The sequence below is a fragment of the Emys orbicularis genome, chromosome 8 (assembly GCF_028017835.1).
Source record: "Emys orbicularis isolate rEmyOrb1 chromosome 8, rEmyOrb1.hap1, whole genome shotgun sequence".
NCBI lineage: Eukaryota > Metazoa > Chordata > Testudines > Emydidae > Emys > Emys orbicularis.
In genome coordinates, this window is record NC_088690.1 from 3266420 (window position 1) to 3292025 (window position 25606).

At 45.8% G+C, this 25606-nt stretch overlaps 1 protein-coding gene across 3 annotated transcripts in view; it reads right to left on the minus strand.

Moving 5' to 3' along the window:
- Positions 1-25606, minus strand: part of EIF2B3 (eukaryotic translation initiation factor 2B subunit gamma) — a 149826-nt gene that overhangs the window by 21595 nt on the left and 102625 nt on the right. For all 3 annotated transcript variants that reach the window (XM_065409141.1, XM_065409142.1, XM_065409143.1), the window contains 4 exons: positions 23266-23393; positions 19931-20121; positions 15610-15690; positions 9056-9204 (listed from right to left, as the gene is read on the minus strand). In XM_065409141.1, coding sequence (XP_065265213.1) covers positions 9056-9204; positions 15610-15690; positions 19931-20121; positions 23266-23393 — 549 coding nt within the window. The remainder of the gene's footprint in view (positions 1-9055; positions 9205-15609; positions 15691-19930; positions 20122-23265; positions 23394-25606) is intronic.

Here is a 25606-nt window from a genome sequence, read left to right on the forward strand (position 1 = left end):
AGACCCCTGGGGTCCACAGACTATGTCTAACATTTCCAAAGGGGTCCACACCTCCATTTGAAAATTTTTAGGGGGGTCTGTAAATGAAAAAAAGGTTGAAAACCACTGCTTTACACAGATGGGCATGGTCAGATGGCTGTACAGGTGAGAATGTCTCTTTACAATCATTAGATATCTGAACCCAACATTCTTAGTGATGTCCAGACATTGTTGGTGTGTGGTCAAATAACAGCTGAAATTCTGTCTGCTGATTTGACAGACCTTCCCTTACAGAGACACTGTGAAGGACACAAATATGCCCCATCTCTGGAAATCATCATCAACCCCTCTTTACCACATACTGGAACAGTCTTAGAACCAAAGGGACAAATTCCTTTCTGGCGTAATGGAGTTCAATGGAGTGGCATCTGTTTACACCAGTGGTGAATTTGACCTAAAGCATATGGGTTTTTCTCTCTTCCCCCTCAGCACTGGAAGAGAGAGACCCGGAGAGTTCAACCCATGTTGGGTTTAGATGATATTCATATTTGTTTATATAGTGCCAACATGTAATAGCTTTGCAAATACATAAGATGACAAGGTCCTTGCTCAGAAGTTTTTACAATCTAATCTATAAACCATACTCCTTGCACTCAGGGATAGCATGGTATTTAATAGAGGTGGTTTTTACCTCCCTGGGAAAAAACAGTTAATCCCAGTTTAAGGCATTTTCTATTTCAAGTACTGTTTTATTAATGCACACCACATTACATATAGTTTTAGTTAAATATTCAAATTGTGGCTACATAAGGCAGTAGATTCATAGATTAATTTAGGGTTGTACCAATAAAACTGCAGTGGGCATAGTAAGAATATATGTAATTGTAGTACTGAACATTAGAATGTCTGTATACGTTTTGGTTGGGTTTTCTCTCAAGGAAGTTCCAGGGCATGACTCATATTTCTGTTTTGAGTATTATATAAACAAAAGTCAGAAACATTCAATAGTATGAAAACACCAATAATGCAGTGCTGTAGGCTTGCAGCATTAAGCAAGCAGAAGCACGCAGCCTTGCAGACGACCAGTCTAGGTCCATTTGGCCACGCAGCATTCTGTCGCAGAAGACCAACTTTGATGTAGCGGACTGACCGAGCCTATTCCTCAGTTCTGAATGGATGTACCCAAAGTTTGAAAAGATTCATTCTATGCTTGCTGGACACTGATACAATTATTTTTCCTGGGGCTAAGCCTGTATTTACTGTCCTCACCTAGTTTTTCCCCAGGAAATTGCCAATTCTGCTTGCCCTTGCCCTTGGATTTCATGATACACTGAAGAAAGAGGATACACCTTCTCATCGACAAGGCCTATTGGCAAGGAAAGGCTGAGCTCATAGGGCTTGCAAGATTGTCATGTTTGTTACTTGTCAAATCTATTGATTATACATACAATATAAAAAATAAATCTGGCTAATAGGCAGAGACCACCCAATGTCAGAACCCTGCCAAACATGCTCCCTTTAGCAATGAGCTCAATATCACTGCCACTGGTGAGGACTTCCACTAGCACGGAAATGCTCATATCATAAGCCACGCACCTAGTTATGCCTTACACACTACGGTGAGAGTAAGAATCTTACTGAAATCCCGCATCTCTCTTTGCCCATGCACGTGTCACACTCCGACACACAAGAATTGAAATACATTTACGCTTTGGGTTTGCCATTGACAAATTAGTATAATTTCACCACATACGGCACTGTGGTGAGTCACGACTCCCTAGAGCCAAAGCTTAACCAGCACACGTAACAACTTAGTCACTTACCCTACATGCCTATAATGTTCTCTCATCTGAACATCCCAGAGGTTTTTTCACTGTCGTTTAGTTGCCAGAAATGACAATCTGTTTAAAATCTTAACTTTGTTACGCTATTTCTTTCAACACCTAGTAAACTCCAGTTAGCTGCACTCAAACAAGCCAGGCTATAAAGCAGTCAAGCGCTTTAAACTTGACATGAGCCACCTTCTGCAATTCCAGTCCTGCGGCTCTCCTGAACCGAGATGGCCAATTGTGTCAGATTGGCTGACTCCTTTCAGAAAGGAATCTTTTCCTCCCTGGTTCCTTTTGGCTTTTTGGCATTCTGCTTGAGGAATTAATAGCATTTTTTGTTGGGGAATCTTATGACACATCAGTTTAAAATAAATCCACGCAACTGAGACTAGGCGAAACGTGACATTTTTACAATTGAAGGCGCAGAACTTACAGAGTTTCAAGCAAAGCATTATTGTGGAGTGTCCACATGACAGGGCTGAGCACACAAGGCATGAAGGGAGCTACAGCCCCTCCCCTGAGGACTGTCCAGGTTTAGACCTTAATGTGGCAACTGCATCCATGCTGGAGCATACTGACTTCAGAGGGTAAGCGCCTCAGGACAGGAGCTGTAACTTGACAAGACTGGATTCTTCTGGTGCCCATTTTTAACAAACATGTAACTTAAACCCTGGAATGACCAGCCAATGGGGGGTGGGGTGGATTCCGAATCACTTGAACTCTTTAGATCACAATTGGACGTCTCTTTCTGAACAATATGCTCCAGCTCAAGCAGAAACGATGGGCTGGATGCAACAATAACTGGATGAAATTCTCTACCCTGTGTTATGCAGAAGGCCAGACTCAATGATCGTAATGGTCCCTTCTGGCCTTAAAAAAACCCTCTGAATAATGGCTTTGCTTCCAGCCACTCTGATTAAAGCACTGGTGCAGCAGGCAGCGCTTCCTGGGCTTGCACTCAGAAGGTCCAGGCCTCATAGGTGTTGATTTAATTGGGAATCCAGAGGTAATTTTGGATCATAAGCATCTTGCCATCACCTCCATGATGGCTTCCTGCTTTCTAAGGAAAGTGCCAAACACAGTATCTATGGCTGATGTGGAAACTCTTACTTACCAAGAGTTGGTTATGCCTGCCTGCTGCTTTGCTAAAGATATTAGTCAAGGATGCAGCAAAATATGTATCTTCGGTTCATAAATCTACCATATGGTTACTATTGTACTGACTTCCAAAATTCAACAAGACAATTCTAAAATAGTGTTTACTTATCAAGCTGGTCATGAACCTTGTGCTACTTGGTCTGAGCTCCTGACGTCTTGCGCCCTCAGCTAAGCCCCGCCTCATAGGAGCCCAGTCATGGACCTGGACCCCCCACACAGAACAGAAACACCCCAAAGAGTTTACAATCCAAATAAATCCCACAGTGTAGAAAACTGAAGGACCAAGATTGAGCCAAGATTTCAAAAAATGGGGGGCTAAAGTTAGGCTCCTAAATCCATATTAAAACACCTAAATAAGCGGCCTGATTTTCAGAGAAGTCAAGCTTCGCTGGGAGCTGCTGGGAGCGATGATCTATGTAAGTGACCACAGCTCCAGTCTACTTCCGAGACACTACATGAAACAAGTTTAGGGAGCTCAGTTCAGCATCATGCTGGTTATTTACAAGCAGTACTTTCTGTTCAGCAGAGGGATCAGGATGGAACTTAGTGATACCAGCTCTCTCTGTAATCAGCAGCGTCTCCTCAGGTAACTAGTTTCAATCGTCGTCAGGATGGCACTGCCGTGGGTGCTTGCACTATAAATGACCTGTAGTCAGAGGACTTTTACATCAAAGACATTCACACACACAAATCTCAGAACCCCGTGGTAAGGCACCTCCTCCACCCTGACCAAAACAATAAGTAGAAAGGTCAGCCCCAGCTGCTAGACAGATTGAAGATGCCCACAGCTACTGTGCAGTGTAGATAGAGAGGCAGGAGTTTTCAGATGACCTATTATTTCAGCTCGATTAGTAGTTTTCCTCTATGTAACTCAGTGCAGTCATTTGTCACTGAGCTCCAGGGAGCTGTCCAGAGGGAACAAGAACATTTTCCATGCTGCAGCATGTCACCTGGGCACTCAGCATCTCTCAGCGCTTGCACTGTTCTATGAATTACCTCCTCTAGCAGCTTTCAGCTGCCCGTCTCTCCAAACGTGGTCAAGCATGTCCATCATTCAGCACATATGTAATATTTGTTATTTTATTGTCTAACTGATGGAAGAATTAGCTGTGCAGTGGGAAACACATTAAGGAGGAACTGCTGATTATTTCCCCTACATTATTAACTTCTTTAATCCTTTTGTAATCTCTTATGGACAGGGATTCATGTCCACCCAAATCATTTAACAAGAGCCAGGTTACAGAATAACTTCGTACTACGCCTGCTTTCTTCTGAAGATTCCACAATAAAACTGCTTTTGGTCTGCCGGACCGATCTATGTAAATCATCAATGGAGAAATTGATCGAAATCTGAAAACAGTATGAAGATGCCGCTGTACAACAGGGCCCAAAATTCCTCGGTTTATTTCTTTTGGAAGAAGTTGCCTCAGTCTGGAAGTATCATCCAGGTGATTACCTCAGTTTTTTGCATGACTAGCTAACCAAAACCTCAGAACGTCAATCCAGTTTTATGAGGATGCACCTTGTGACAGTCCCATCTGCTCCCATGGAAGCTATTTACCCGTCTCCAAGAGCTGGTGTTAAATTTCACGAGGAGGCTTCCAAAAAACTCTCTTTGGTTGGGAAATGGAATTTTGTGAATCCTTAAATATCAGGAAACGCAGCAGTTCCTACAGCATCTTGGATTCGCACTGTAATCACCACCATTTGCACTATCTCGTGGAAGTGCAAGGTGATGGTGCCCAGGAGTTTCAGAGAAAAACCTCCTGGCCTCCCTTGCACTTTATTTAGTGAATCAAAGCCTCTGAGGTTGGCCTCAAACACTGTAACCAGACTCTACAGCGTTCATGCAGGTTCTTCGGAGTGCCTCTGGCTTCACCCCCAGATGGGCTATTACTGCGCTAACCGGCAAGATGGAGCCAGGTGCCCATGGATGCTGGAAGGTTTGTACCTCCTTCACTGACAGGGATCATGAATGGTTCCTTCAAGGAGGGCAATATCCCTTAACCAAATGCTGACTAGGCCCTTGCTCAAGAAACCACCCTTTGGTGATTGTGCTCTTGCCATGAGTGCGCTGCCATAAACATTCCTTTTCGGGCAAAGTTATTAGAAAGGTCACAGTGAGGCGGCTCCGGGTTGATCTAAATCACTCCGACTTCTCTAGATCCCTAACACTCCGATGTCAGGACTGGCCATAACACGGGGACTGAATTGCTGTCACCAGTTGATCCAGCCCACAAGTTTGGGTATGCATGTTGACTTTCTGAGCTTTTCCGGTAGCTCTTGATTTGGCGGATCATGAGCTGTTGCTGACGAGCCCAAGAGACCAGGTAGGGTGCATGGGCTTGGTTTTCGGTAACTCTTCTCCCTTCTTTCTGATAGGCCTCAGTGGGTAGTATGGAGTAGTTGCTCAGCAGCCTTAAAGGACTTCTCATACAGGGCCTCTCTCTCAGCTCCAGTTCAGCAGGCACATGGAACCGTTAGACTGAAGTATTTTGGGCTGCAGTGCCACCAAAATGTTGACAACACTCATCTGTTTTTCTTTTGTATTTCTAAGACAACCATCACTGTAATATCTAGGGATCATTCTACATTACCTTTCAATCCGATTCAGATGGGGGCGGCTTCTCTGCTTTCCCTATACCTGGCAAAGATCTGAACCAGGGAAAAAATGAACTAGCAGAGGTTCAATCCAGAAATGTGAGTGGTGAAGACCGGTTGGCAAGGGGAAGCAAGAAAAGGTATTGCCAAGGGCAGTGACACGTGTCCCTAGAGTATCAACACACCTTGCCGATAGGCTCAGAATGTTGGGCTACTTTGGGGCACCCATCAGCTCTTGGATTCCCAAGGAGCAGCAGTGGCTCACTTGACTTTTACATCTTTTGGTTAGCTAAGTTAGCTCTCTCTCCTTTCCTTGATACAAACTTTGCAACAATATACCTGTGTTCTATAAACAGCACATCCATCTACTTCAAGGTGCAATTCAAAGGTGTCATGTCTAATATCTAAAAACCTACCTGGTGATGGAGCTGGCTTGCCTTAGGACTGCCTCTCTTCCTATGCAACACCAACATGGCTTCGATATGCTGTGGCACTTCTACTGGAACTCATTAGCACAGCTTTGGGGGACTGGAGACAGAACATTGTCACTGGATGGTCCCCATGTGAGAAAATCATTCCCTCTGCTGGTACGGAAGAGCCAGAGTTTACTGATTTTCTGCCCACAGTGCAAGACATCATTTTAGCAAGCCCTTTCTGGGATGATTGCTGGGTTACTTATAGATGTTTGAAGCACGAGAGATAGGGAAGCTGTTTGTGGAGGGGAGCTGTCTATTGGGGGTAGTTTAAAACACCATCAGCAAAGTTAATCTATGTGCTGCATCCAGATGCTACAGCCATGGACACATCACACACACACACACACAAAAAAATCCACCAGCTGTGATTAAGGATTTGAAAGACATGAAGGTCGAAATAACAGCAGTCATTTTTCCTTTTCATTAAGTTATGAGTAAGGTTTCTCTTACCAAAACTCAGGTTCCAGATACATTTCCAGACCTTCCTAGATGTTCACCAGAGGCTTCCCACACCAGCAAACCCAAGAGATTTACATAATGTGATACAGGAATAAGGTATCAGCACAATATTTACACAAGCTTATCACATACAATATGAACCATGTTGCACTTTGAAACAAACCTTTATAGTGTATAATGTACATTCCACACAGAGAAAAGGCACTGAGACTCTTCTGGTTGATGGACTTTTGGAACTATCAAGGCTGTTGCTACGGTTTGGAGCAAGACTGATTGCTGAGAGCGACTGCACTGGCTTTGTTACAATAATGGCGAGGAGGAGGAGGTTAGTCAGAAAACAAAACCAGTGTGCCCACGATGGTATTTTGCTTTCAAATCAATATTTGAACATACTGAAAGGCACACTCTGAATAATGATTATTCTGATAACAATCCCTATTGAGGGTTTAGAACAGAACATTGCTGTATATTCAATACAGAGGAACACATGCGGATTTTGTTAGCTACTTTTGTTAGCTACCTATTTATACATTTAGCCCCCTTTGTGATTTCACCGTAGAGCGGCTTACCTCGTATGCAAAACCCTGCCAGAATGCCTGTGGTACCAATCGATTAATCAAGACAACAGCGTAGCTCGTTGTCAAATCAGAGTATTTCCTGGTACTTAGAGGACGGCGAATTCTGTGAGACTGCCATACTGGAGCCATTTACAAGTGAACTGGAGACCAGCTATTATCTACACACCAAGGAATTCTGATTTATGATGTGCTTGAAATTACTGTGTATTTCTATTAAAGGCTAAATGCCTGGCAGTGATGTACCATACTTACTTACCTGTAATTTAGCTCTGTAACAGTAGTATTCTCCACCGACCCAACATCCTTTGGTTTTTTGTTTTCAAGCATGTGACTGTGAGAGCCAACTTGGCATTTTTTAAGGGTTTGACTTCTCCCACAAGGACCCTCAGCAAACCTCATGGCATGAAGGAGCAGGGAATTAATAAAGGCCTGTATAGACTCTAATGAGCAGTTTCTTTTCCACTGACACCCATAGGAAGCCGGCTTGTAAGAGGAGGTGGGAACTTTCAGGCAGCAACTGGTTAGTCATTTTCCCCTCACTGAAGAGTCAAGGGATGTTTCAGTAGCACAACAGAAACAAGTGGGATAAATATCATCTACCTTGGAGACTAGGAGCAGAGCGAGCTCCTCCCTGAATATATAACACACATCATACAAAGCAATGTTTACATGCACCTAGATCACTTCTCAAAGACCCTCATGAGAGAACAAAAACAACAAGGAGTCTGGTGGCACCTTAAAGGCTAACAGATTTATTTGGGCATAAGCTTTCGTGGGTAAAAACCTCACTTCTTCAGATGCATCTGAAGAAGTGAGGTTTTTACCCACAAAAGCTTATGCCCAAATAAATCTGTTAGTCTTTAAGGTGCCACCAGACTCCTTGTTGTTTTTGTAGATACAGACTAACACGGCTACCCCCCGATACATGAGAGAACAGGAGCCCCAGAACGTGTGTGTATTGGGGGGCAGGGGGAATCTGTGGAAGATAAGTCTGGGAATCATTTGATGACTGGGCTGATTCTTCTTCCGATCTGCAAAGCAGATCCTCTCATGAAGAGGACATTGCAAGTAATGACTGATTTTCCAGGTTTGGGAAGCACTGAGGCAGGATGAAAGATCAACTAGCTTCAAAACTGTTCATTTTTATTGGTTTAATCTTTTACAGTTTGCAAGCCCTTCCAGCATGCCAGGCTAACAAATTAATGAGGCTAACGAGTTAACGAGTCTGCTTCTATCCTGCCATAGTGACCAGCTAGAATTTTAATGGTGTCAAGACAGAGGAGGTCTCATTTTTAAACATCCAAGTATCAGTGGTGACTGTTTGTGTGGATACCCCTTCATTAGCTAGGGTCTCCTACACAAGGAACCTCTACCGGATGACAGATTTCCTTTTGGGAAAGCTTATTTATTTGCCCTGTTTTCCAGCAACTGTAATGCTAATGTAAAGATTTAAGATGACAATGAAAAGACCTAAGAGAATGTCAGTGGAGGCTCTCAAAATACCAAGGCCGTAGGAAGATTTTTATTGGTAAATGTGGAATTTTTTAAAATCAGCAGCTTTATAGGAGTATGCAGATATTTATACCAAAAATCTTAAAGTCTAAGCCATTAAAATAAGCCTTCAGTACTGGAAGGATTCCACGTAACCTCATACAGACGAGTGAATCCATTCCATCTATATGACTTAAAATAAGTTGTGCAGATAACAGGCTCTCCAGAAGGATGGGATGGAATTAATCCTCCCCATCTGGACCCCTCTAGTTAACTCTCTCCCTTGTTATTAGCGTCCTACTGATATTACACAAAACTTATTTCTGATTCATTCTTACATCCCACAGGAGATGAGAAACTAACTTCTTCCTGAGACCAACTGCCATGGCCCAGGAGCCTTTCACAGGCCAGCCAGCAACCCAGTGCCTTTCTACAAGAGGGAAACAAGCAGCTTAGGACAGGGAGATACAGAGAAGTAACATACCCTTCCTCGATTGTGACAGAGTTCATGATGATGCAGTTAGTTATTTTAACTCTGTCTTTTATGGTGCATGTGGAGCCGATGATGGAGTGTTTAATGGATGTCTTCTCTCCAACCTGCGTGGATGAACCAATGATGCTGTCAGATCCAACCTAGAGAGGAACAGAGTGGAAACTTAGTCAAACCACCATGGCTGTATATTAAGTTATCCCCAAAGTCAATGTTCTTCATATAGGATCTCTATCAAAAAACCCATGACTATTCTCCATATACCTAGACACCATAAGAACATAAGAACATAAGAAAGGCCGTACTGGGTCAGACCAAAGGTCCATCTAGCCCAGTATCTGTCTACCGACAGTGGCCAATGCCAGGTGCCCCAGAGGGAGTGAACCTAACAGGCAATGATCAAGTGATCTCTCTCCTGCCATCCATCTCCATCCTCTGACGAACAGAGGCTAGGGACACCATTCTTACCCATCCTGGCTAATAGCCATTTATGGACTTAGCCACCATGAATTTATCCAGTCCTCTTTTAAACATTGTTATAGTCCTAGCCTTCACAACCTCCTCAGGTAAGGAGTTCCACAAGTTGACTGTGCGCTGCGTGAAGAAGAACTTCCTTTTATTTGTTTTAAACCTGCTGCCTATTAATTTCTTTTGGTGACCCCTAGTTCTTGTATTATGGGAATAAGTAAATAACTTTTCCTTATCCACTTTCTCAACATCACTCATGATTTTATACACCTCTATCATGTCCCCCCTTAGTCTTCTCTTTTCCAAACTGAAGAGTCCTAGCCTCTTTAATCTTTCCTCATATGGGACCCTCTCTAAACCCTTAATCATTTTAGTTGCTCTTTTCTGAACCTTTTCTAGTGCTAGAATATCTTTTTTGAGGTGAGGAGACCACATCTGTACACAGTATTCGAGATGTGGGCGAACCATGGATTTATATAAGGGCAATAATATATTCTCAGTCTTATTCTCTATCCCCTTTTTAATGATTCCTAACATCCTGTTTGCTTTTTTGACCGCCTCTGCACACTGCGTAGTGTGCAGAGGCGGTCATGGTCATGGTTTTTTTGACCATGAATAATACAAGCTATAGGTCAGTGATAGGCCTTGTTTACTTGTGCCCACACAAGACACTTCCACAGTTACTGGCGTCAACGTATTTTGCATCTTCAAAAAACCTAGCAAACATCAAAATTCAAACTACCCAAAGGCTTGTAATGTCTTCTCAGTCTAGAGCACAGTTAAGGGTAAGAAATTATTTTTTATCGTGTTAACTAAAACAAAGATCTCATCTGTACAGTGCTTCTCTCATAAACCTACAGCATAACCAGGAGTGAATGATGCAAACAGGGGCTGCTAACAGGGAGTTTCGCAAGGGAGTTCTCCAGGTGAAGGAGGAGCAATACAGCACCCTTTTGGGGTAAGTGACTGTCTGTAGTGTGTGTTTGTTTGTGTTTGGGGGTTACTTGCTGTGTGCTGAGCTTGTGTTTGTCAGTCTGTTTGTTTGGTTGTTTGTTTGAAGGACCGTGTACTGTGGCTGGCAGTTGGAAGCTGTGAGCTTCAAAGGAAGGTTTGAAAGCTAGAAGCCTCTGGTAATTGGCTGAGCCTTAATCAGTGGGCGGGGCATTCATACAGGCCAGGGCTTTATAAAGCAGCGCACAAGCGACCAGGGAGCTTTTGCGAACAGGGAGTTTCGCAAGGGGAGTGGGAAGGGGCGCGGGTCCCTTGCCGGTTCTATCTGTTTTCCCTTTATTCCCCTTAAAACCTAAAACTTCTTGCTTAAACAACCCTTTCAGCAGACAGGGGGCTGCAGACGGGAGTTTGACAGAGGGAGGCTTACGATGGTTAGGAAGACCCGCAACACCTGTGCCAGCACTGCTTCTGTCTCCTCCACCTGCGCCTGTAGCCAGACAGAGCGCCTGAGCATGAATGCTTCTACCCAGATCCTGGTGTGGTTTTGCAGAGACTGTAACTTGCAATTTCCACTTACTGATATCCAGGCTGGGGGGACCATCCAATGTGAAAGGTGCCTGCTGGTGGAATCTCTCAGGCAGCAGGTGGGAGAGCTACAGGAGGAGGTGGCTAGGTTGAGAAGCATCCGAATCCACGAGCAATTCCTGGACAGTGTCCATGTGGAGACAGCTGAGGTAGCTGTCCCAGTACACAGGACTGCTGATACACCACTGGTGGAGGAGGAGATGGCTCAGGGTGGACACTGGCAGCTGGTTACTTCTGGCAGCAGGCAGTGCTCCACCCCTGCTCCGAACCCTCCCGCTGTGGTAATAGGTAACGGTTATGCTCTTCTTGATACAGGAAAGAAGGCATCACCCCCTACAGTAAAGGAGGAGAAGCCTTGTACCCCTAAGGCTGGGAGGTCTGCTGCCACCACTGCGAATAGGAAACGTAGGGTAGTGGTGGTCGGAGACTCTCTGCTGAGGGGGACGGAGGCGCCCATCTGTCGCCCTGACATTTCATCTCGGGAGGTATGCTGCCTGCCGGGAGCCCGTATCCGAGACGTTACGGAGGCATTGTCAAGGATTATCCAGCCCTCTGACTACTACCCCATGCTACTCATCCATGTGGGCACAAATGATACTGCGAGGTGTGACACTGAGCGGATCAAGAGTGACTACAGGGCTCTGGGAGTACGGGTGAAGGAGTTTGGAGCGCAGGTGGTATTTTCTTCGATTCTTCCTGTCAAAGGTAGGGGCTCGGGCAGAGACAGATGCATCATGGAGGTGAATGCCTGGCTGCGAAGATGGTGTCGCCAGGAGGGCTTTGGCTTCCTAGACCACGGGATGCTATTTGAGGAAGGACTGCTAGGCAGAGATGGCGTTCACCTTTCGAGGACGGGAAAGACCCTATTTGGACACAGACTGGCTAACCTAGTGAGGAGGGCTTTAAACTAGGTTCGACGGGGACAGGGGAGCAAAGCCCGCAGGTAAGTGGGGAACATGGAGACCTGGGAGATGGGTCGGAAACGAGAGGGAGTGTGGGCTATATTGGCAGAGAGAAAGGAGGGTCAGGACAAAACTGGGAGGAAAGATCAAACCAGTATCTTAGATGCCTATATACAAATGCGAGAAGTATGGGTAATAAGCAGGAAGAACTGGAAGTGCTAATAAATAAATACAACTATGACATTGTTGGCATCACTGAAACTTGGTGGGATAATACACATGATTGGAATGTTGGTGTGGATGGGTACAGCTTGCTCAGGAAGGATAGACAGGGGGAAAAGGGAGGAGGTGTTACCTTGTATATTAAAAATGTACACACTTGGACTGAGGTAGAGATGGACATAGGAGATGGAAGTGTTGAGAGTCTCTGGGTTAGGCTAAAAGGGGTAAAAAACAAGGGTGATGTCATGCTAGGAGTCTACTACAGGCCACCTAACCAGGTGGAAGAGGTGGATGAGGCTTTTTTTAAACAACTAACAAAATCATCCAAAGCCCAAGATTTGGTGGTGATGGGGGACTTCAACTATCCAGATATATGTTGGGAAAATAATACAGCGGGGCACAGACTATCCAACAAATTCTTGGACTGCATTGCAGACAACTTTTTATTTCAGAAGGTTGAAAAAGCTACTAGGGGGGAAGCTGTTCTAGACTTGATTTTAACAAATAGGGAGGAACTCGTTGAGAATTTGAAAGTAGAAGGCAGCTTGAAAGCTGGTTCTGTTCAATATCTTCATTAACAACTTAGATATTGGCATAGAAAGTACGCTTATTAAGTTTGCGGATGATACCAAACTGGGAGGGATTGCAACTGCTTTGGAGGACAGGGTCATAATTCAAAATGATCTGGACAAATTGGAGAAATGGTCTGAGTTAAACAGGATGAAGTTTAACAAAGACAAATGCAAAGTGCTCCACTTAGGAAGAAAAAATCAGTTTCACACATACAGAATGGGAAGAGACTGTCTAGGAAGGAGTACGGCAGAAAGGGATCTAGGGGTTATAGTGGACCACAAGCTAAATATGAGTCAACAGTGCGATGCTGTTGCAAAAAAAGCAAACATGATTCTGGGATGTATTAACAGGTGTGTTGTGAGCAAGACACGAGAAGTCATTCTTCCGCTCTACTCTGCTCTGGTTAGGCCTCAGCTGGAGTATTGTGTCCAGGTCTGGGCACCGCATTTCAAGAAAGATGTGGAGAAATTGGAAAGGGTCCAGAGAAGAGCAACAAGAATGATTAAAGGTCTTGAGAACATGACCTATGAAGGAAGGCTGAAAGAATTGGGTTTGTTTAGTTTGGAAAAGAGAAGACTGAGAGGGGACATGATAGCAGTTTTCAGGTATCTAAAAGGGTGTCATAAGGAGGAGGGAGAAAACTTGTTCACCTTAGCCTCTAAGGATAGAACAAGAAGCAATGGGCTTAAACTGCAGCAAGGGAGGTCTAGGTTGGACATTAGGAAAAAGTTCCTAACTGTCAGGGTGGTTAATCACTGGAATAAATTGCCTAGGGAGGTTGTGGAATCTCCATCTCTGGAGATATTTAAGAGTAGGTTAGATAAATGTCTATCAGGGATGGTCTAGACAGTATTTGGTCCTGCCATGCGGGCAGGGGACTGGACTCGATGACCTCTCGAGGTCCCTTCCAGTCCTAGAATCTATGAATCTATGATGACTTTGTTCGTAGATGAGACCACCACTTAAAAGTGACCCTTCATAGGTTAACTATCTTACTCTTGATTAAGGGGAAGATCTTTTCCCCAGTATGCAGTTTTGGAAGTAAAGCATATACCTCAAAGAAGTGAGTACGTGTGGGTGAGGCCTGGTGGACATGTCTAAAGCATGCTGTACGATCTGTAGGGTGCAGATTTAAAAGAATAATCTATGGACTTGTCTCCATGAACACTTAGTTTGCAGGAAGCCCTCACACACTAAGGGTAGGTCTACACTTACCCGTTAGTTCGGCGGCAAGCAAATCGAACTTCTGGGTTCGACTTATCGCGTCTTGTCTGGACGCGATAAGTCGAACCTGGAAGTGCTCGCCGTCGACTGCGGTACTCCAGCTCGGCGAGAGGAGTACGCGAAGTCGACGGGGGAGCCTGCCTGCCGTGTCTGGACGGAGGTAAGTTCGAACTAAGGTACTTTGAACTTCAACTACGTTATTCACGTAGCTGAAGTTGCGTACCTTAGTTCGAATTGGGGGGTTAGTGTAGACCTGCCCTGAGTGTCCGTGTGGACCCTGTAGTGCGCTTTGATCTATCCCGCTTTGAAATGGGACTAGATCAAAGCACAGTAGGGAACTGTTAGTGTGCGGCAGCAGGGTCTACATGGATACTTAGTGAGCGACAGGCTAGTGCGGGGGAAATTCACACCCCAGCTTGCTGCAAGCTAAATGTTCCCGGAGACAAGCCGTGTGTTGAAATAGGCAGTCACAGAGCAATACTGCATCAAAAAAAAAAAAGAAGAATGGGGAATACAGGAAGTGGCAGAGGGATAAGATATTAACCTTGAATACATACAAAGCAGGACCTTGAATGTCTTGGAGAACACCTAAGACCTCTACAGATTCCAGGGTTTGGATAAATTGAGGTGGCCAGCTCAACAGGATCCCCTGACTGAGCACAGCCTGGTGACCATTCCCCAAACCAGGGCCGGCTCTGACTTTTTTGCCGCCCTAGGCAAAAAAGCCACCCGCCGCCCCCCCGCCTTCCCCCAGCGCGGCAGGGGAGGGCGCCGAGCCCGGCCACGGGCCCGCAATCCCCGACCGGCCGGAGTGCCGGGAGGCGAGCCCGGCCGGGGCTCTCCGCTCTCCCTGACCGGCCGGAGCGCCCCGCCACGCCGCCCCCCTCCAGGCGCTGCCCCAAGCACATGCTTGGTGGGCTGGTGCCTGGAGCCGGCCCTGCCCCAAACAGACAGCTGGCCAGTTTCCCCAAGCCTCCCAGCTCAGGAAGACTTCAGTACACAGGGCCCCAGCTGTATAACTCTTAGACATGAAGGCAAGGACCTATGTGAGTAGTCCTATTTAAGTCAGTGTGACTATTTGTGTGAGTTCAGAGCTCACCAAAGTGGGCCCAAAGCATAGGGGTTTAGGGCTGGGATTCAGCTAAAATACTTTAGCTAAGAGCCAGCACTAAAATACTAAACCCCGCTAAGCTTGCTAGCCTTTGGAAAGCCAACGGATTGTCTATCATCATCTGCCAAACCTCACATCGGCCTGCTGGGGGACAAGACGCTGCAGTGGTTTTGGGTAAAATTTGTATAGTATCAAACAGTAGAGTACAAACAGTAAAACATGTTTTTAATGAATAAAGACTGAAGGGCAGGAACTGATGGACAAGGACATGTGGGTGTTTTGGGTTGTTTTCCATTACTCTGTTTGACTCAGTAGTATTTAGAATACGCAGCTGAAAGAGAATACACATTCAGGACATTTTATTTTGCGTTCAGTCATATCTCAGCTCAGTGCTTTAGAACCTCGGCTACATTTTTGAGACAGAAGTTGAATTACAAGAGGCAGCTCTTGAAATTAAGGCATAGCAGATAGTTCCACCTCCCCTCACACATTCTGCAGGAACAGTCACTCACCAGGCCTCTGTCCATGACTTGAGCGGACACATGAACCAATGGTTCTTCTGGACACAGAAGAGCAGGTAACAGCTTAGGAACCTGGAAGAGGAGATCCCAAGTCACAGGTGAACAAGCTAATGATACATCAGTATATTACATGACAAATCCAAGCGGCTTATGTTTCACGGCAGGTATAGTGTAAACATGCTCATTTACAGAAGACATCATTTTATCACCTGTGGTTTATGCTTGCAACAGATGCATGGTAGTTACCCTCTTCACTCCATAGGAGAAGATAGCCGGCACTGTACCAGTACAGTCTATTAGTATGTCTCTTCTTTGCACACCCTGCTGCTTAGTTAGGTCTAATCAGGAATCAGCAGCAAGCTGCCAGGCTCCCACAGAACTCAAAGGACATGCAGTATTTGAGTTCGTACAGAATGTAACTCAGCATGCTTTAATACAACACAGCAACTATACAGGACACATTACACAACCGAGTACTCTGACATCCTAGGATGACTAAGTTAAAGCATTTAGTAGAAGGGAGCTAGCTAAAGCACAGGCAAGGGAGAAGAACTATTTCAGATGTGTGAGGGGAAAACACAAAGGTGATGAGGTGTCTGTTCCAGAGAGCAGAAGCTGCAGGGGAAAAGGCGGGTGCTAGAGATGCAGACATAGCAGAGAAAGTAATAGAGAGAGACAAGGTCCAGGAAGTAGCCAGGGACAAATCCATGGAGAGTAATTTTGAATTGGCTCCTGAAATGAGTGGGGAGCTAGTGTTAAAGGAGGATGGGATAATCCCACCTTCCTCTTTGTGCAGGAGGGAAGGCAGGCTAGGGCATTCTGTACCCGCTGGAGTCAGCCTGGAGCAGGCGGGCACAGGAGATGACAGTGTGGCTGAGGACTGCAGCGGCGGGGCAGTTGGGCATACAGGCAATGCTGCAGAGGTGGCCAGGGGCAGATTGACATGCGAGATGCAGGAGGAGAACAGTTCAGGGTTGGGAATGATGCCACGGTCATGGACAATGAAAGGCCCATGTTGAGAAGAGAGCGGTCATGGGGCTGTGTTTCAGGATACTCAGGCTTCTTTCAAGATATTCGGGTGAATGGAGCTGAGAGAAAGCCACATTCGGTTAAGACAGACAGAGGAGTGTGAGTAGCACCTTTGTACGGACAACCAAGTATCACCTCAAGTGTGGCAGTGAAGGTAAAAGTAGAAGTACGATCACCAAAAGGGAGATGGTCGGTAAAGGAAAGCCGAAGGCAGAGGACTGAACCTCAGGGGATTCCATCAGGTGGGAGGTGTAGGGATCAGATAAAAGAAAATAACCTGTGGTCTCACAATGAGATGCCATTCGCAGTGGATTGTGCAGAGATGATCAGCTCTCTCCCTTCTGACATGCTCTGCTCACCAGAGAAAGAGTTCACAACGCTGGCTTTTAAACTGTCATAAGGGTTCAGAGTGGACCCCGCAATGAGATGAATGGCTAAATTCACCCCTCTCAGAGAGCAACCGTTTCAGGCTGCCAGCAGCCCCAGGCAGACACTGCTGCATCTGTCACTCTTCACATCTTGAAGGTGTCTCTGCCACCAGCAGAGCTAGAGACGGAGCTGTTTAAAGGATGAAAGGCGAGATCCTGATGCATAAGACGCAGCCACTATTGAAAAGCAACAGCTCACCGAGCCATCCCAACAAGGCCAATTTTACCCCAATGGTGCTGCCTCGGCCCAGGGATGCTGTCATAGCTTGAGACACAGTAGTGCAGCCATGACAGAAGGGATCCAAGAGAGAAATGAACAGCTATGAAATAGCCTGGAACAGTCCATTGTGTCAAAGGCTGTTCTGAGGTCTGGGAGATGAGGAGGGAGAGGCAGCCTTGAACAGCAGAAAGGAGGAGGTGGTTACATAGATGAAGAATGATTTCTCATCTGTGGCCAGGGCAAAACCCAGATTGAAATCAGTCAAGGCTAGCACAGCGCGGGAGGTGACCAGAATGATTAGAGAAGGCTACTAGCGCAAGCATTTTTGCTCTGAAAGGGAAGGCTAGCGATGGGGCAGGAGTTAGAGGGAGTGTCTGGGTCAAGGGAAAGTTTAATGTTTTGCTTTTAATTCATCTTAGAAGGAAACTATTTCCTGCTATTGAAGGTAACTCCCCCTTGAACCCACTGCCCACACATTGGCTTCAGGCATCCAGCAACCCAGCTGGAAGTGAAACAATTCAGGTTCAGTGTCTCCTCCCCAGGAGGTCAATGGCTTAGAACCCTGCTCCTCTTCTGGCAGTAGCAGTACAGTGCAGTAGTCAGAAGCCTGCCTTCTTAACACACGGCTCGCTTTGAGCTGCCAGTAGCAGCCTTAGAGAGAAGGCATCAGAACTGTCTACAAAGCCCAAGAGGAGAGCAACTGAGACTCAAAGGGTCCTCAGAGCAGAACAACAAAATAGAGGTAAAAACCACAGATAAAATGAAGGGTGCATCTTTTACCAGCAGTGGTAAGAGAAACAAAATGCAGCAAGACTGAGGACAAGAGCTCCTTTTCCAGGGCTCCTCGTTCAGTTCTGTTATATGATTCACCTCCGCAGAGTTTCCTTAGGAACCTTACCATTCTGGAAAGTTAAAAATTCAAGGAAAATCTTCTGCAACATTGCAGGTCCCAAAGTGAATTCAAAGCACTAACTTTACGTACCACCCAGGAGCAAATGCATTTCCAGCACTGACCAAAATGTAGAATATTTAGGTTAAAAAAAACCCCAAACCACATGGAGCCTGACTGGCTCAACTCAATAACTTTTCACTCAAGCGGCTGCTGCCAAATGCACATGCTCACTTCCACTAGCAAGTGGTGCTCTCCCTTAACCCTTCCGACCCACTTGTCCTGGGCTTATAACAGAACTCGCTCGCTGCCCTCTGTCAGCAGCACTGTGCCCTTCCTACCTTCTGTGTGCTCGACTACAGGCACCAAAACAGCTCCTCCCCACCCAGCGCATGCAGAGCCTTTAAGCCCACAACTCCTGGGTTCGTACCAGTTCTGCCCTGCCCCCAGCTACGGTTTGCATTCAGTCACCCATCCGTTCCAATGAGATACCACAACTGGATCCAGGAGGCAGAGACAGGACTGGCCACCCCCAGGAATACCAATCCAGCCCCTTCATCTCCCAGCCACAGTCCCCGATTCCTCCCCTGCAGCATCCCTCCAGTCCTCGCCAGCCTCCCCAAACGCCAAAGAAATCGGCCAGTCCTGATTGCACACACCCAGGGCCGGCTCCAGCCGAGCAAGCTGGTGCTTGAGGCGGCAGCTTGTAGGAGGCGGTATTCCGCCCAGTCCTGGGGCGGCACGGTTGTTGTTGTTGTTCCGCTCCGGCCGCTCTGTAGGGGGCAGCGGCGTGGAGGACGGGAGCGCCCTGCAGCAAGCCCGGCAGGGCAGCCAGCGTCCTTCCCTCCCAGCCGACCGACCGGAGTGGCGTGGAGCCCTCCCGGCAGGGGGCATGGCTCCTCCCCCTGCTAGCCAGGGCACATCTGCAGGGCAGGGAGTCCCCCTGCACCCTGGCTCCGGCCGGGCCGCAGGTTGTTGTTTTTTTTTTTGCTTTGTTTGTTTTTTTTTGCTTGGGGCTGCCAGAAAGCCAGAGCCGGCCCTGCACACACCCCATCACTTGATAGGGGAAGTGAGGATATGTACGGTTTGGCAAAAAATGAGATCCTAAGGGGGTTAAAGCTTTTAATCCTCAGGTCACTAACACCTGCTACTAACGCCACTCTCTCTTTAACCCTTCCCTTTGCTCCCATATTTAATGACGCTCTATATCAGGGTAAGTGTGAACTGGAATTGTGACTGATCGATGTTATCTTCTCTGTCAGCTGGAGTGCCCTGCGTTACATTATTTACCCTGGACAGAAACCTGCTCAAGCAATGGTACATTTAGAATGGAAGCTATTAGGCAGCCTAAATATGCGGGTTGCTATCTGCGCCCCCCAATAACAATCACATTTGTTTTCATCCGTAGCTCTCAGGGGTGGGTATCATCATCCCCAGCTTACAATGGGGGGGAAGTGAGGGACAGAAGGTTTACATGACTTGCCCGAGGTTGCCCAGCGAGTCAGAGGTTACAACTGGGACTAAACCCCAAGTCGCATACCCTCTGCAGCTGACCATGCCGCGTTGCCCTATGCTGCTAAAAGGGGTGATGTGCTCGGTCAGCAGCTGGATACTGGAAGCAGTCCCCGTGTGATCCTCACCAAAAGGAGGGGTGTCGCTGATGAAGCTATCCCTACAGATAACAACATTACACACACACACACACGCACGCTCTAGTCCAATATACAATTTTTATATTTTCCTTACCTGTCTGTTTGCTTCAATGTATAACCCAAGAGTGTTCACTCGGTAGCAGAGCCCCTCTTTCATGATATGGACGTAGCAACGCACTTTTCCTCCGTGCAAGGCTTCATTCAGATCTATGCTGTGACCATTCCAACACGATTTATCAGGAGCAAATTCCAGCAAGCTATCACCCTTCACGTAACTGTAGATGTCTGCAGAACATACACATGCAATGTGAGACAGGCTTCACAGAGATAGCAACACTCTCCACAGAAGGGTTCTAGACACAGCGGTTTTAAAATATCCTTGGGGAGGGGAAACCTGTCCAGGGCCCTCACCTGAGTACTTTACAATCATTAAGGGTTTTCTCCCATGCAGTAGGGAAGTGTGACCATCTCCATGTTACAGCTGAGGAACTGGGGCCCAGGGTAGGTTAAGTGACTTGCCTATGGTCACCCAGGAAGTCTGTGGCTGACCGGAACAGAAGCCAGGTCTCAAATCCCAGTCTAGTGCCCTACCCACTGCCCATATTTTCACAATTACATTGATTTGCACTGTGGCATAGGAAGAAAAACACAGAGCCAGAATCTGGTTGACTCACTGATTACAATGGAGTTACTCCTGATTTACACCAACGTAAGGGAGATCAGGATAAACCCCATAATGCATCCTCCTGTCCCAGCGGGGAAGAAGCCTGCATCTCAGAAACTCCCCTGCGATGCCCAAGGAAGTTTGACTTTCCAACCCCTGAACAAGGGGAAATCCAGAAAGCACACCAAGAAATCTTGGGGTTCTAGGTCTTTAAAAACAGCGGGCAAACAAAACAGGGAATAATTCTGGTTTTTTACGTCGCTTGAAATGACATTAGCCAATTGTAATATGTTTGACTTTGCAATGACGGGTTAGAGGAGGTTCTCAGAGACAGAGCTCCGTAGGCCACTCCGTTACATGCTAGCCCCACCTATGACCACGAGCGTTTGCCTACATCTCCTCTTGCCCAACAAAACAAAGCAAGAAAATAATCCTACCCCTGCCTTTAAATTCTAAATCCCAGAGGTCAGATTTCCCAGCCCACTGCTTGCGTCGGTTCCACAGGCCCCACCATGACAAGCTCCAAGCTGTTCACCTGGAATAAGCCAGCAGGACGCAGCTAAGTGTTGGTTGGATAGCAGCTTAGCTCTGGGGCCGTGGAGGGAACGTAAGAAAACGTGCTCATGAGAACAGAGGCAGCACTGCCTCTCACCCCATACTGAGTATGGCTTTTTGGGTTGGGGACTGAGGTGACTGATGGGACAGGGTGCAGAGTTTTACCACAGCACTATCCGGAAATGTACAGATTAAAATAGCCTACTACAATCTTTACTGTCATGTGGGCTTGGGAGAAAACTGCGGAGACGAGCCAGCCAGAGACCCCAGCCGGAAGGGGCGGAAGCAGCCAAACCAGGGACCTTTGGCCATTCAGAGAACTTTCTATAGCTTTGACTGGACTTTGCCCTGGGCTAGTTGGCTATTTTTTGTCCCACTCTCGACCTCTGCTTCAGTGCACACCTGCCCCTCTTATCCTCTTCTCCCCTTCCCCCTGCCAAAGACCATAAGAACGGCCATACTGGGTCAGACCAAAGGTCCATCTAGCCCAGTATCCTGTCTTCCGACAGTGGCCAATGCCAGGTGCCCCAGAGGGAGTGAACAGAACAGGGAATCATCAAGTGGTCCATTCCCTGTCACCCATTCCCAGCTTCTGGCAAACAGAGGCACCATCTCTGCCCATCCTAGCTAATAGCCATTGATGTACCTATCCTCCATGAATTTATCTAGTTCTTTTTTGAACCCTGTCTTGTCCTTCACAACATCCTCTGGTAAAGAGTTCCACAGGTTGACTGTGCGTTGTGTGAAAAAATACTTCCTTTTGTTTGTTTTAAACCTGCTGCCCATTAATTTCATTTGGTGACCCCTAGTTCTTGTGTTATGCGAAGACGTAAATAACACTTCCTTGTTTACTTTCTCCACACCCATCATGATTTTATAGACCTCTATCATATCCCCCCTTAGTCGTCTCTTTTCCAAGCTAAAAAGTCCCAGGTCTTATTAATCTCTCCTTATATGGCAGCCGTTCCATACCCCTAATCATTTTTGTTGCCCTTTTCTGAACCTTTTCCAATTCCAATATATCTTTTTTGAGATGGGGTGACCACATCAGCACACAGTATTCAAAATGTGGGCGTACCATGGATTTATATAGAGGCAATATGATATTTTCTGTCTTATTATCTATCCCTTTCTTAATGAGTCCCAACATTCTGTTTGCTTTTTTAACTGCCGTTGGACATTGAGTGGATGTTTTCAGAGAACTATCCACGATGACTCCCAAGATCTCTTTCTTGAATGGCAACAGCTAATTTAGACCCCATCATTTTATAGGTATAGTTGGGATTATGTTTTCCAATGTGCATTACTTTGCATTTATCAACATTGAATTTCATCTGCCATTTTGTTGCCCAGTGACCCAGTTTTGTGAGAGCTTTTTATAACACTTTGCAATCTGCTTTGGACTTAACTATCTTGAGTAGTTTTATATCATCTGCAAATTTTGCTACCTCACTGTTGACCCCTTTTTCCAGATCATTTATGAGTATGTTGAATAGCACTGGTCCCAATACCGGTCTCTGGGGGACACCACTATTTACCTCTCTCCATTCTGTAAACTGACCATTTATTCCTACCCTTTGTTTCCTATCTTTTAACCAGTTACCAATCCATGACAGGACCTTCTCTCTTATCCCATGACAGCTTACTTTGCTTAAGAGCCTTTTGTGAGGGACTTTGTCAAAGGCTTTCTGAAAATCTAAGTACACTATATCTCCCCTGTCCACATGCTTGTTGACCCCCTCAAAGAATTCTAGTAGATTGGTGAGGCATGATTTCCCTTTACAAAAACCATGTTGACTTTTCCCCAACAAATTATGCCCTTCCATTTTCTTTCCATTGAGCTTATCCCCTCTTAAGTAACCCCCCAATCCCTCTCCCCAGAAGAATGGAACTAACATGACATTTACCACCATCACACTATTCACCCTGCTTGTGTGTTCCACCTCTTCCCTAAGCCTGCACCTGTCTCGTCTGTTTAGACTGTAAGCTCTACGGGGCAGGGACCGTCTACCACTTTGTGTTAGTGCAGTGGTTCGCACAGTGCTGCTCCACTCTTGCCTGATCCTTAAGCATTACCATAATAAGCATGTTGAATACATAAAAAAGAAAAGGACCCACTGATGTAGACAAACTCTGGAGTCTATCCAGTAGCTCAACTGCAGCATAAATGATTCAAGATCTTCATTAAACCAGGTGATTCTTGCACTCACCTAATGACTTTTGATCCTTCTTTTGATCCTGCTCTTTGTTGTCCTGTCCTTGTCGTAATGATGTAGGAGAGGAAAACTGTTTCCTAACTAGATACGGAATCAGTTCACTTCGGATAGATGTTAACGACCTAGGAAAAAACAATGTCCACAAATGAAATCAATGAACATTAAGTGCTGCCATCCATTTGATTTCTTCACAGAAGATCTACCAGACATTTTGCAAGTTGCTTATTTAGCAGAAATAAAAATGCCAGATGCTCAAGAGCATCTGGTACCCAGACAGCTTCCATTAAATGTGTGCTTTCTTACTATATATGAATCTAGAAGGGACTTCACTCAACTTTCTTTGCGAGATGGGGAATCAAAACAACCTTCTGACCTTCCCAGCAAATTCCCCGTTTCTCTAACTTGAGTCCCTCAGGTCTGCAAAGGGAGTGTGAAACACTACTGGATCACAATGGTGATGCTTGGAACCCACTGTGCATGGCTGCAAACGACAACACAAAGTGGGGCCAGGAAAATAAGAGAATCCAGCGCCTGCTGCAACGCCCTTCTCAGGGAAAACCAATAAAGAAACTACTTGTTGAACAGTGAAACATTCAAGAATATTTGAAATACTCAATCCTTAAATGAAAACAATGAATCACAAGCCATAACGGTGTCCTGTTCCACTGCACATCTGAAAACCCAAAGAACATTTTCAGACTTATTTCCTTAACCAAAGGAAGTTTAACACATATCTTAACAAGTTCAGGAATGAGGTGTCATATTCTTTAAGGGCCTCAATCCAACAGCCACGGAAGTCAATGGAAGGGGTCCCACTGACTTTACTGGGCATTGGCTCTTTCTGTCTTATGTACTTATCTGGCCCCAGTATCAAAGAAACTCAGCACCTCACAATCTTTTGTTGTATTTACCCTCAAAACCTCATCCCCTCTGAGGCCAGCCAGGGCTGTTATCCCCATTGTACAGATGGGGACTGAGGTAGAGAGAGATGAAGTGACTTGCCCAAAGGGATACAGGCAGTAAGTGGCAGAGCAGGATTACAGCCAGGTCTCCAAAGTCCTAGGCTAGTGCCCTCCACTGGGCTACTCCTTTGCTTTTATACAACAAATAAAGCCTGCTTCTCCCCCCACCCCCAGGAAGGCCAATGCCGTGCCTATTACACATGAGCTTGGAAGGCTACTATTTTATTGGAGAGTTAACTTTGGAAGATCATTTGAAGTTGCAATAAAAAGTGTCTGAAAATAACACACATGTAATCATTGATGTACTATGTGAGAAGTAGCAGCCTGTGGCCTATAACTTCCTTACGTTGGGTCTGAAACCAGTTTTATTGTTATTGCTTCATTACTTTAACAATATGCATTTTGTTGCTGGCCTGTTAATTATTTAAAGGCTGGGAAAACCATTCAGCAAACTAATCCAACTTGACCTATACAAAGGGGATTGTATAACTTCTGTAACGTATGAGGAAAGGTTAAAAGAAACAAATATGTATAGCTTGGTTAAATGATAGCAGGGGATATCCATAATCAGTGGAAGGGTGCAGACATCAGAGAAAGAAAGCGGGTACCCAGGGCAGAACTAGGAGTTAACTATGGATTCAATTAAAGGAGGAATTATTTAGGTTGAATATTAGGAAAATGCTTTCTGGGTAGTGAGATCTATTAGACATCAGAACAGACTCTCAAGTGGTGGAAGTCCTGAAAAATATGCAGCACAGAACAATCCCGCACCAGTATCCTCTGCAATGTGTGACACTGGAATGGGTTTGGGAACCAAAAAGGACTTCTCCATCTGTAGCTTCCCTGGGCAAGTTCAGATTAGATCATCAGACCTACCACAACGACCAGAACGAAGCCCTATCCTGGCATACTGACAACAGAGGTTGGAAGGCAACGTTTATGTTATATATCCTGCCCTGTAATTTTTTAGGTTTTGCATATGGAACCATCTGAACCATCCCAAATCTAACCCTTTGATCGTCTCACTTTTGTCCTGAGCAAGAGCTCATGTGCTCTATCCGGCAATCTGTCCTTAAACAACATAATTATATATCATCTTGAGGTAGCCATATTTCAGGAACTAATGAAGCAAAACTCTTCGTTCTTTAATCACAAAATCTCTCACCGCTAACCATTTACAGACTCTCTGTGCCATGGTCTCCCTAGCCCTGCATTCTGACATACGTGTGGGTATGCAGATGGGCAGTTTACTAGCTTAAAATGTTTGCTTTCAGCTGTGCCATTCAGCAACGATTTCCTGCTTGGGTTTTCTACTCTGTCCAAAACCGACAATCATGTTTTTCCCTCAGAGGTTGGCCAGGGCATTTATGGGA